General features: G+C 37.5%; 1 protein-coding gene across 2 annotated transcripts in view; it reads right to left on the reverse strand.

Annotated features, from left to right (window-relative positions):
• The window catches only part of OSGEPL1 (O-sialoglycoprotein endopeptidase like 1), a 15,746-nt gene extending 3,823 nt beyond the window's left edge, over positions 1-11,923 (reverse strand). Inside the window, exons 1-8 of one of the 2 annotated variants that reach the window (XM_023507629.1) lie at positions 11,869-11,923; positions 10,539-10,779; positions 6,546-6,699; positions 3,754-3,958; positions 3,529-3,677; positions 2,491-2,621; positions 2,296-2,367; positions 872-980 (exon numbers count right to left, since the gene is read on the reverse strand). In XM_023507629.1, the coding sequence (XP_023363397.1) occupies positions 902-980; positions 2,296-2,367; positions 2,491-2,621; positions 3,529-3,677; positions 3,754-3,958; positions 6,546-6,699; positions 10,539-10,759 (1,011 nt within the window). In that variant the 5' untranslated portion in view covers positions 10,760-10,779; positions 11,869-11,923 and the 3' untranslated portion in view covers positions 872-901. Of the gene's footprint in view, positions 1-871; positions 981-2,295; positions 2,368-2,490; positions 2,622-3,528; positions 3,678-3,753; positions 3,959-6,311; positions 6,700-10,538; positions 10,780-11,868 lie in introns of those variants that run through there. The other variant, XM_023507630.1, reaches the window with a different exon arrangement.
• Between the last annotated feature and the right edge of the window lie 484 nt (positions 11,924-12,407).

Raw genomic sequence — 12,407 nt, forward strand, 5'->3', positions numbered from 1 at the left:
CTTGCCACAATGCCTGCCTATTTTTAGAGAGGGGTTTCACTCTTGCTCAGGCTGGTCTTGAACTGGTGAGCTCAGGGAATCCACCCACCTCAGCCTCCCAGAGTGCTAGGATTACAGGAATGAGCCACCATGCCTGGCTACTTTAGGGTTTTTTTTGAGACAGAGCCTCAAGCTATCCCCCTGGGTAGAGTTCCATGGCATCACAGCTCACAGCAACCTCCAACTCCTGGGCTCAAGCAAGTCTCCTGCCTCAGCCTCACAAGTAGCTGGGACCACAGGCACCCACCACAATGCCTGGCCATTTTTTGGTTGCAGCCGTCATTGTTGTTTTTGGCGGGCCTGGGCTGGATTTGAACCCGCCACCTTAGATGTATGTGGCTGGTGACTTAGCCACTTGAGCCACAGATGCCGAGCCATTTTAGGTTTTTTTTAATTAATTTTATTTTTTTTTAGAGACAGAGTCTTATTTTGTCACCCTCGGTAGGGTGCCATGGCATCACAGCTCACAGCAATCTCCAGCTCTTGGGCATAAGTGATTCTCTTGCCTCAGCCTCCCGAGTAGCTGGGAGTCTGCCACAACACCCGGCTATTTTTTGTTGCAATCTGCCAGGGCCAGCTTGAACCCACCACCCTTGGTATATGGGGCCGGTGCCCTACTCACTGAGCCACAGGCACTGCCCCCATACTTCAGTTTTTAATAATAAAAAACTATGCTCTCTTGTAAGACTGTAACAGAGTATCTCAGAAGGCAGGTAGCAGGTTAAACATCAAACATAAGAGGAATAACAGTTTTGATGAGTAATTAATATCACATATCTTCCATAATTTGACACATAAAAAAACCAAAACTTAACTTTAACATTAATACTACCTTTAGGAATTTCTTTTTGAAAAGCAAAAATCAAATCTTCATTTCCAATCGTGGTACTTTTATGGCAGCTTCTCCAACTTCTTTTGATATATCTACTCCAAGGGGACATCTGCATCAGAGTTGACAAATCATATTATTTCAAATATTTGTTTCATGATCTATCACTAGTTCTGCAAACTATTTGCTTAGAATTAGTGTAAGTATCTGATCTATAATTTATCACGTGCAGTGATGCTTCTTAAGTACACATAAATATAGTGGTACCTCAGACCAGGATAATGAAAGCTAGTGACATTAATAAGAAATCTAAATTTTTAGGTATTTTTGAAATAGTTCTATCACTCTCAAGTACTATAAACAAATAGATTGAAAATTTAAATAAGACATATAAATAACTAAAAATGCCTTATAATTTTCAATAAAGATAAAAAGGCAAAAACATTTTTGTTACACAGCTAAAGTCAAGCCTGTGTCCATTTACATTTTAGAAAATTCCCAGGCTTCTACAGATCTTGTTGAATTTTCAAAAGCTGGCTTGCCCTTTTCCTACTTTCTTTTACCCTTACTGGCTGAGAAGTCTTAGCTCCTGCCCTCTTTTTCTGTTCCTCCTTGTAAATAATTTTTGCTTCAGATTTCTGCTTTTCTATCTTGTTGCCCAAAGTAAGGCTCTGAATGAACTCCAACCTGGGAAAAGCTATCATCCAGCCTCAACACTGCCACAAGAGGGCACAACTGGATCAGATAGACTCATCTGAAACTAGGCTATCAAAAGGATTCCTTTAGATGCTACTGACTCAACTGTGTGCATTCATGATCATTAATAATCCAAGCATCTAGTTATGAACTGGTGCTCACAAGTTTTAAGACATCAGATGAAACCATATTCAAAATAGAATTATGTTAGATTATAAAACATAATTGTCCTTTCCATTCTAGAGCCCAGAACTCGATAGTAAATTGAAAAACTGGGGGAGAAGAAATAAAGGTTATGGGAAAACAGCTATCTTTTGGCCAGTGCTTGGCTGCCTATGTAGAAGCATAATCACAACCCATTCTCACACCTAAATGCTTTCTGCATATTTTCCTTAAATTTCCTAGCACACCAGTTGGTCCTGGGATCTTCCTCACATTGTAAAAGTCCAGGCTGTGGACATGGCCTCTATTCTGGTGCCAGAAAATGAAATTCATCACCCTTTCCTGTGGCCTCTTTCTAACTCATTTATGATATATCAAAATTAATCTGATACTGTAAACAAAATATTTCTTACGAGGTATCAACCTCAAGGAGGTTCATGAAAAAAATTGATGTAACTTTTTTTCACGTATCACCAGAATGTCAATGAAAACCTCATATATAAAAGCGAAATCTGGGTTTTAACTTTCATAATATAATTTGTACGGAGATCATGAATGGTACCACATACTTTGGTTCATAGCGGATGCCTTCTGTGTTGTGTAAGATGCCCAAGCCAGCACGTAATCTTTCAATACCGTTCCTAAATAAGAATCATTAAAGTAAAATCAATAGCCTCAAAAGTTAAAGGAAGATTTAGAATGATGAAACAGCAATTAATATTTACATACACTTATGAGTGAAGCACATAAATCCTGTGGCTTACCATGCAATCATAACACCATTATCAGTGCACAGTCTGGGAGGAGGACACAACAAAGTGCACTGTGTCTCACTGGTTACGATTTCCAGAGCTTTGCGGATATATGAATTACTTGCAACACCTCCAGATACAACCTGAAGGAATTGATAAGACCCAAATAAACAACTATCACATGTGGGTATGAACCAAGTTATTTACTAAACCTGGAGAAAATTATCAGCATTATATAATAATAAAATATCACATTTTTGAGGTGGGTAAGAGGTAAGTGATATATCTGTCTAATACAAATTTAGAAAAGAAAAAAATTAATAATTTCTTCCAACCTTAATATAATTATAATCATAGTACCCCAGTATTTTAGAACGTGAAATTTTGGTGTTTTTTTTATTTTTTTTTCCATGGAGAGAAGGTCTTGCTATGTTGCCCAGGACAGTCTTGAACTCCTGGCCTTAAGCAATGCTCTCACCTTGGTCTCCCAAGTTGCTGGGATTACAGGCATGAGCCACCACATCCAGCCTAGAACCTGCATTTTTGTTCATTTTTATATAACTCTTTAAAAAATTATTGTCTTTGATATTCATGTAAAATTCTATTTTGTGAACTATCATGTAAACATTTTCTCACTTTATATATAATTTTCAGAAGAATAAAGTTTAAAATACAGCTAAACAGGAAGTTTATCAAGGCTAAAGTACAATTGAAAGGATTTTATCAAAGGATCAAGGAAATCCACCTAATTTTCTAAAAATAGTGATAGTTAATTCATTTGGTTTCTTTATTGCAAACCTTCTATTAAATTCAGTGAGAAGATGTGGTCCTGGACTTTTGTGTCATACAAGCTGCACAGATGTTCCAAAAAGCTGCCACACCTGAATAAGAAATGGCTGCTAGTCTTTTCTATTCTACATGATTTCGTATTGTCAGGGCTAGCATATAAAGATCTGTTCACCCTAAATGCCAGGTCAACTAATGTTCTGGGGGGAAAGTAACATACTGCACAGTGTTACTATTATTATAAAATGAGATGACAAAACTTACCAGTACTGCATTACTTTGAGGCAACAACTCTCTCTGCTTACAGAACAGAATAGCTCGATGTGTTCTTTTCGCAATGTGGCATGCTGTTGTGTGCTGTACTGCGGCAGCAATGTCTGCAGCTGAAGACAGGATTTGCCCCTTCTCAATACCTGCAGAAATGAGCAGGCGCTTTTAGGTACAACCCAGGAATACTTATCTGTCCAACCTTACTAATTAGAAATATACCTTCCTCTTTTTCCTTTTGCGTTATTATTTTATTAGTAATATTTTGAAGTCCAGAAAAAGAAAAATCACAATTTTTAGCACGTTGCATGGGTGGTTGGATATCAAAATGAAATCTATTTCCTTGTTTGGCCAAATGTTCTATAGCTCTCCCACCACTCATGGTAGCACACTCTGGATGTCTTATTAAAGAAAGTCTTCTTGCCACCTATCAACACAAAAATATATTTTACAATGAGTCATAAAATTGCACAAGTTGAAACCAAAAGAGACAGAAGAAATAAACTGAAATATTACTAACTCTTCATGAAGGAAATATGCTATACTTTGACAAATATGGACTACAGCTGACAGCAGTTAAGCAGACAACCTTTCCTTATGTGACCTGACCAATAAATGCCAATTGTCACCCCGTCTACTTTTGCTCTTCTATTGGGTTTGTAAAATAGGCCTGAAGTTGACAATGACTGCCTAATGATGAACTTCAAAAATAAGAAAATAAGAACTTGTCCTATTCTTTATCATTTCACTGTTGGAAGCTGTAGGGTTTTTTTTTGTTTGTTTATTTTTTATATATGGCAGTAGGCTCTGTTATATATAAAAAAGAAACATACTTGTACATAGTGTCTGCAATTTACTCAAAGAACTTTGTACATTTTTAATGTCCTTAATCTTTATACAGCCTCTCATTTTACCTATCTGCAGTACTATCGTTTACAAAGCATTTTCTTCCACAAATACTATTTGACTAAATACATAACCACATCTACAAACCATTTGAGCCTTTATATATAAATACGAACCTCTTCCCATTTATTAGAAAAGGGGAAGAATTATAAAATTGTGTACTGCTCTTCTTCCTTTTTTCTTACCATACATAAATTTGTTCAGATAATTAGATTATAAGATAACATTCAGAAATATTTAGATGTAGCACATCTATTGCTATTTATTAATTTATTATTTTTTGAGACAAGAGTCTCACTATGTCACCCTCAGTAGAGTACCGTGGCGTCACAGCTCACAGCAACCTCCACCTCTTGGGCGTAAGCGATTCTCTTACCTCAGCTTCCCAAGTAGCTAGGACTATAGGCACCTACTACAACACCAGGCTACTTTTTTGTTGTTGTTGTTCAAAGGCTTTATGAAAAGTAGTTAAGCAAGAAGAAGAAAATGCAGGTATACAAATTGGAAAGGAGGTGAAATTATAATTGTAAACAGATTATTTTATCTCTCTAGAACCAAAGGAAATCTGACTAAAATATAATCACAATTAATAAAATAATTCAATACATGAAATTAATCAAAAAATTAACAGCATCTGTATACTAATAGAATTACAAAGTACAAAGACTCAAAATCTCCCTTTATGACAGCAATAAATATAATAAAATATTTAGGCATATAATCAATAAGAATTTAGCAAGTTTTATATGTAGAAAAACTTTCCTATGTTACTGGTAAGACTGGAGCAAATGGCAGCATCATGGTTTAACATGAGAAGCTTCAACATCATAATGACTTCAAAGCTCTTTAAGTTAACCTAGAGGTTTCATAAGACCTAAATACAAATAAGATTATTTAAGTGATTCTAAATTTTCTATGGAAAAATAAGCAAGCAACAGTTGCCAAGAATTCTCTCAGAATGAAAAGTGATGAGAGACGGCTCATCGTTCTAGACAAACGGGGACTTTGTGCAAATGAAAGGTAAAGGGCAAAGTCACTGGAGGATATTTTTTTCCCAAAGTCTCAAAAAACAGACAACTAATATTTATAAATAAAAATAGAAGATAATTTCAAAAAAACAGATCATGCCAAATCTTATAGACGATAGAAAAAGAAGAAATACTTCAGATTCATTCTACTTCATCTGGAAAATTGGAAAAAATATATTATTATAAAGGGAAATTGCAAACATATTTCACTTATAAATGAGGATGCAGTATCCTAAACAACAGATTAACAGGTTGAATTAAAAATTATTGTTCATATAATGTACTTTGATCAAAATTAAATCCAATTTATGTGAGAATTAGTCACTATTTTCTTTTTTCTTTTCCTTTATCTCTCCCCTCCCTCCTTCTCTGTCTGCTCTCCCCCTCTCCCCCCCCACTGTGTCTTATAGACACTTGTACTAGATTGTTTATCGCAGCTCAGTTTACAATCACTAAAATGTGGAAACAGCCTAAATGCCCCTCAACCAAGGACGGATTGGCAAGCTGTGGTATATGTATACCATGGAATACTATTCAGTCATTAAAAACAAATGGAGATTTTGCAGCATTCGTATTTACCTGGATGGAGCATCACAGGAATGAAGAAGCATGAATCCTGTGTATCCAACTTTGATATGAGGGCAATTAATGACATGGTGAGGGCCAGGCTATATTTTTGTTATAGTTGTCATTGTTGCTTAGCAGACCTGGGCCAGGTTTGAATCTGTCAGCCTAGGTGTATGTGGCCAGTGCTCTAACCACTGAGCACAGGTGCCGAGCTTCTGTTGCTATTTAATTGAAACAGACACCATAATAAAACAATGAAAAAATTAATTCTTAAATTACCTTGTCAAGCATGTCACCTGGTGCCATATCCAGAGACTTCCCAAGAAGCAGAAAATCTGAAACTCCTCGAGCTAATGCCAATAGACAGTGACCTCCAGAAATCAAAAGAACTAGAAATGGAAATTCTACTTTATTGGTCAACCTAACAGTAAGTGCATGAGCCTCCATATGATGAATGGGAATGAATGGCTTTTTAAACTGGTCTACTAGCTGTAAGCTAAATGATAAGCCTACCCCCAAGCTTAAAGCAAGTCCTGGTTTTATAGTAGTTGCAATTGCTGAGAGTTCACTTGGACAGATTCTACTGGCAGAAAGGGCTTCTTGCACTATTCGTTGAATATTTTCTCTGTGAAGCTGTTGAGCAACTGGAGGAATAATCCCACCTGTTCTGGAAGAAATAAAAAGACAACTTTTTCTAACTTCGAGATTGAACAAAGGAAGAAAAATGACACGTTATAACTGAAGATATGTTTTCAAATTAATCATTATATAGGTAAAAAGATTAACTCAAGCATTTTCAAACTGTGTGCCTTATAATGCAGTATACGGTAACAATATGCAGCGATTAAGGGGATAAAGTCTCTGTCTTTTCAAATCCGTGAACAACAAACTCCCAGTTTTTTTTGTTGAATGAAATCACCAAAACAATCTTACAAAGTATTCTAAAGAAGCCTTGAGGCAGGGTGCGGTGGCTCACGCCTGTAATCCTAGTACTCTTGGAGGCTGAGGCAGGTGGATTACCTGAGCTCACAGGTTTGAGACCAGCCTGAGCCAGAGTGAGACCTGGCTCTAAAAAATAGCCGGGTGTTGTGGCGGGTGCCTGTAGTCCCAACTACCTGGGAGGCTGAGTCAACAGAATCGCCTGAGCCCAAGAGTTTGAGGGTGATAAAATGAGACTCTGTCTCAAAAAAAAAAAAAAAAAAGTCTTGTATGAGGAAGCGCAGGATAAAACTGTATTTTAGGAAATTAATTTCCCTATAGATAAAAACATTTTTAAAGAGATTATTCCAACAGTATTCATTTAAAGTGATAGTATCTTTTAGTGATTGTGGGAATGGAAAGAAAGCAACAAGGAAGTCTTGAAAACTATAGTAACTAATTGGATATAATAGGACAGGGGGATTAAGACATTAAAGACGATTCAGATATTCAGTTGGAATAACTGGGAGATAAGAAATATTAACAGAGAAACATGAAGACAGTTTTATAAAGGTGAGTTTATTTTTAAACACACTGCACTTGAGGGCACAGAAAGATAATCCACAGCTTGCAATCCTGAAATAAAGTTTGGGAATCTGGTGCTCAGAGTTGGTACTTTGGATTTTTAGTCCACGTAGGACAGTGGATGGACACTCCAAATGTAAAGAGTAAATAATCAGGAGGCAAGTTGAGTATGGTGGCTCACACCTCTAATCCCAGCACTCTGGGCATCCAAGACAGCTGGATCCCTTGAGTGCAGGAGTTCAAGAACAGCCTGAGCAAGAGTGAGACCCATGTCTCTACTAAAAATAGAAAATAGCTGTGCATGGTGGCAGATGCCTGTAGTCCTAGCCACTTGAGAGGCTGAGACAGGAGGATCACTTGAGGTTTCTGTGAGCCAGGCTGACTCCATGGCCCTCTAGCCTGGGGCAACACCATGTGAAACCCTCTCCCTCTCAAAACCAAACCAAAACAAAAAAAGAATTAGCATGTGACTAATTATGATCTGAAAAGCAGAGCAATAAAATATAGGGGCTGAAAAATGCACTGCTAGTCTCAAAAAATCATCTTCAAATATTTGATGCTGCAAGATTTGCTAATTCTACACATAAAAATCCTCAGTAGGTACAGTGAATGAACATTTGCTTAATAGTTAAAATGTTTTGTTTTAGACGATGAGAGAGGATATAAATAAAATGATCTTATTTCAACACATCCATAGTGCAATAAAAATTTCCTTAATTTTTCAAAGCTATTTTTTTACTTATATTCCTCATCTCTATTAGTTGTGCGAAAAAACCTCATCACTTGGGTTTCAAAGTTCACCTTTATGTCCTTTCCTTTCCATTCTCCACATTTAAGTTTATCACCTCTCCCACTGCTACCGCCAAGTTTGAAAAATCTTCATTATCTCAGTCTATTCAACAATCTTCTAGTAAATTCCTTAGCTATGTCCTTTGATTTTTGGAGTTCATCCTACATTGTGTTGCCAGGAAACACCCCCAAAGCACAGAGCTGACCCTGTTACACTCCTACTCAAAACCTTTGGTTTTGTCGAATTTGGGAGATTTTAAATCCAAATCTTCTTCCTCCCACTCCTTTCAAGTTTTCAAGGTTCCCACTCCAAGTCTCTGTCTTGCCTCCTACCTTTCCTTTCTGTGCCTTTTATCTTCCAGGGATTATGCTAAGTCCTACAAGAAAGATGAGTAAGACCACTGCCTTATTCTCAAAGAATTAATGATGACAATATAGTCTTATTTTTTAATTTTTTCGAGACAGAGTCTCACTCGGTTGCCCTTGGTAGAGTGCCCTGGCGTCACAGCTCACAGCAACCTCCTACTCTTGGGCTTAAGTGATTCTCCTGTCTCAGCCTCCTGAGTAGCTGGGGGCTACAGGTGCCCACCACAATGCCCAGTTATTTTTTGTTGCAGTTGTCGCTGCTGTTTTAACTGGCTGGAGCCTGGTTCAAACCCACCACCCTCAGTATATGGGGCTGGCACCCTATCCACTGAACCGCAGGCGCCGCCCGACAATATAGTCTTAGTATGACTTATAGAGAGCATGGAATGCAGATGATTAAGGAAAAAAAGCTGATAAGGAGTAAAGGAGATCATTTAACCTTGAGGCTATGGCCCAGAGTCTGGGGGAGAAACAATGGGGGATTGAATTAAATCAGAAGAGAGAAGAAAGTTTCAGAAAATATTTGAGAGAAAGATTTACTGTGAATGGATGATTGATTTGGATGTCGAATGGTGAGGGAGAAGTAAAGGCTATCCTTCAGGTTTCTGGCTTGGAAGAAGGGACTTCCCTGCCAACCAATCCTCTACTAATGCACTTTCCATGCTGTTTTACGTGATCTGTTTACTGTCTTCTTCACTTTTACTGATGGTAGTATAGTTACTGTTTGGACCACTTTGTCTGATACTCATGTTATCCACCTTGCACTGCTGGCTCCCTTTGTAGGTCTACAAATCCTGTTCTGGCGATCAGTTAAAGCTCTAGTACTTCACAGTGCCTAACAACTCAGCACAGTCCCTTCCACATAGCTATATAATGCTTCCTCTGCCTCCTCACATATTTATTCCTTTTTTTCATGTATATTATTTCTAATACACCCCTTAGCCCCACCATTGCTAATCCTATGAGACAGCTGTTAATTATCCCATTTTACTGATGTGAAAAGAGAATCAGAGAGGATAAGAAACTTTCCTAAATTCACAGCACTAAAGTGCCTGACTCAGGATTCAAACTGTGACTGTGATTCCAAAATAACAGGCCTTTTCACTATTCAGATGTTGTAACTTGATGGCTTACAAGCATATTATCTGTACAGTACTTTTAATATTTCTTGAATTAACTAATATTAAAAATCTTGAGACATTACATTAACAATCTGGATTTCCCATTTTCTCTTGAAAATTATTCTGATTTTATCAGAAAAAAATTTATTCTGATTTAATAACACAGGTCCTACATTCCTGCATGGTAACAATCACCTAGAATTGAGTAGTGACCTCCTCTAGATAGTTTCCACTTTATATCTTGTCTATTTATTTATATAAACTGCCTAGTGGTCCTCTACAAACACTTAAGTTTATAATCCTTAGACCATTCTATGCTTCAGTACAACAGTGTGTTATTAATTACTTAAGTATCAAACATAGATTATATGTAAAAATGTGAAGAGGATTTTTTTCTTAGCAATTAAAGTTTTCCTAGGATTTCAGTTGAGACCATTAAACACAGAAGTGCAGAAAAGAAAAAAGCATTACTGAAGGAAATTCATCAATAAATATTGAAGCTGTGAAAAAGTTTTGGATTTTTAGGATTAGCTAAGGTTGGGACCTTGTTTTGAAGAGCCTTAAAAGCCAAGATGAGGTGTTTTGAGATTTTTCATAGCAGTTATTAGAAGCTTTTGCACAAAGGAATAAGAAATTAGCTCCTAAAAATTAACTTTTATATATGATATATACAAAAGAATGATACTTTTTCCAAAAAATAAATAGGACTAAGATAATGTCTACTTACTTTAAATGAACCTCAGTTTGGTGATGTATTGCTTCTCCCAGAACATTTCCAGTTTCATCCACCACAGCAGCTGCTGTGTCATCACAACTAGTTTCAATTCCCAATACTAGTTTATGAAGAGACGGTGGTCCAGGATAAATATTAAAACTTCTTAAAAATTCATAAACTTTCCTTTTTGACTGTTTAGAAAAAACTCCTGCTGTCTTATTCAATATTAGCATGCTTACTCTATAGATAATTTCTGGAAAAGAATCACAGAAATAAATGTGTTACTTGAGACTGTCACTGCCCACTAACACACTCAGTTCAGCAAAATTCTGAAAACTTGGTTTATTCTTTAATACACATTTATAGCATTCTAGGAAAGTGTGTAAAAGCTACCAAAATTTTGTATGAACGTGTGAATATAAATAATAGTATGAATGAATATAATGCTCTTCAAGAGGGAACAGAGGCATCAGATATAGATTTTTTAGGATTATTTATTCCTTTCATGCTGTTCTAAACCATGCTGTTTTATTCTTTATAAAACAGCTAATATTACAGTACAATAGTTGTATGGATAGCCTTCTGAAAAGTGCTATATATTTCTTGATAGCTAAAATTAAGACAAAATGTTTCTTTAAAAAAAAACTCAAAGGCAAATGGAACAGATAACTGTTAAACTTTTTAAAACATTTTTAAAAAATCAAAGGCAAATGGAACATAACACCGTTAATGCATTCTATTTCCTAAAACATCTCTCAAAATAAAATTTAATCATTTGATTCAAAACCAAGAGTTTACATAGACATACATGCCAAAATTAGTCTTCTATTTAGCAACAATAACTTTCTCATACAGCTCACCTTAAAAGAAACTTATCTCGCCTAAAACGACTGCAACCTCAAACCTATATTATCCTTAATTACAATCTCCACTTTTTTGTTTTTTATCATAACATCCATCTTCCCAAACCTTTTTTCCTTCAAAATAATAGCAGTCCATCGCCAAAAGCACCCTGTATTTTCACATTGCAAGGTATCTAATTTCATTCCCTCAAATCTTTCCGTTCTAAAACTTTCGGGATGTCGAAGAATCTGAGTACACACTATGGCCATACTCCGGACATTAGGGGTTCAAAACAAGAAGGAATAACGTTGGGATGGGGACACAGGGAATCCGGGATAGAGATGAGCGACACATTCACGAAAGGCAACTGCGGGTTAGGGGAGCTCAGACCCACACCCCAGAGGAATCAGATTTGCGTTAACTAAATCTGGGTAGGGAGGACTACGCGAAAGCACTTCCCTTTCGGGCCAAGGGGAAAGGTGTGAGCAATTTCACCCACCTAGCTCGCCAACGACAGCAGCTAGCGCTGGTGCACTCACCCTAGCAACGACCGCCCCCTGCCCTTCCTCCCGCACAGCCGAGCCCGACCCCGGCGCTCCGGAAGGACGTCAGCGACGCTGTCGGCGCCCCTACGCCGGGGCCGCCGCTACTGCCTTCGAGGGAGGACTTGTTCGTGAAGAACGCTAAAAGGTGTCTTGGGTCAAGGCACAGTGTGTGCGCTGATGCATTTTCTCCCACAAAACGAGACTTCTACAAGGTCCGCAGCTAGTGGCCGATGCAGCGGAGTCCGAATACAGGTTTGTCTGACTACACTGCATTAAGTTCCAAACATTACGCTACATTTTAAAAATGTTTTTTCCCTTTGGCTAGAATTTGGTTGCCACTGCCACTGCTGGACTTCACTTTTTAGGCACTATCACCATATCTAAAAGCGTGGCCTCAGGTACCTAATAGTACTTCATCAGTGAAATAGGCTGGAAACTAGCAACGCCCCGAACAACCCCCGCCAGGGTTCGCAGAAAACGGAAGTGCTTCCGG

Source organism: Otolemur garnettii, unplaced genomic scaffold (assembly GCF_000181295.1).
Source record: "Otolemur garnettii isolate 467f Iridium unplaced genomic scaffold, OtoGar3 scaffold00195, whole genome shotgun sequence".
Classification (NCBI taxonomy): domain Eukaryota; kingdom Metazoa; phylum Chordata; class Mammalia; order Primates; family Galagidae; genus Otolemur; species Otolemur garnettii.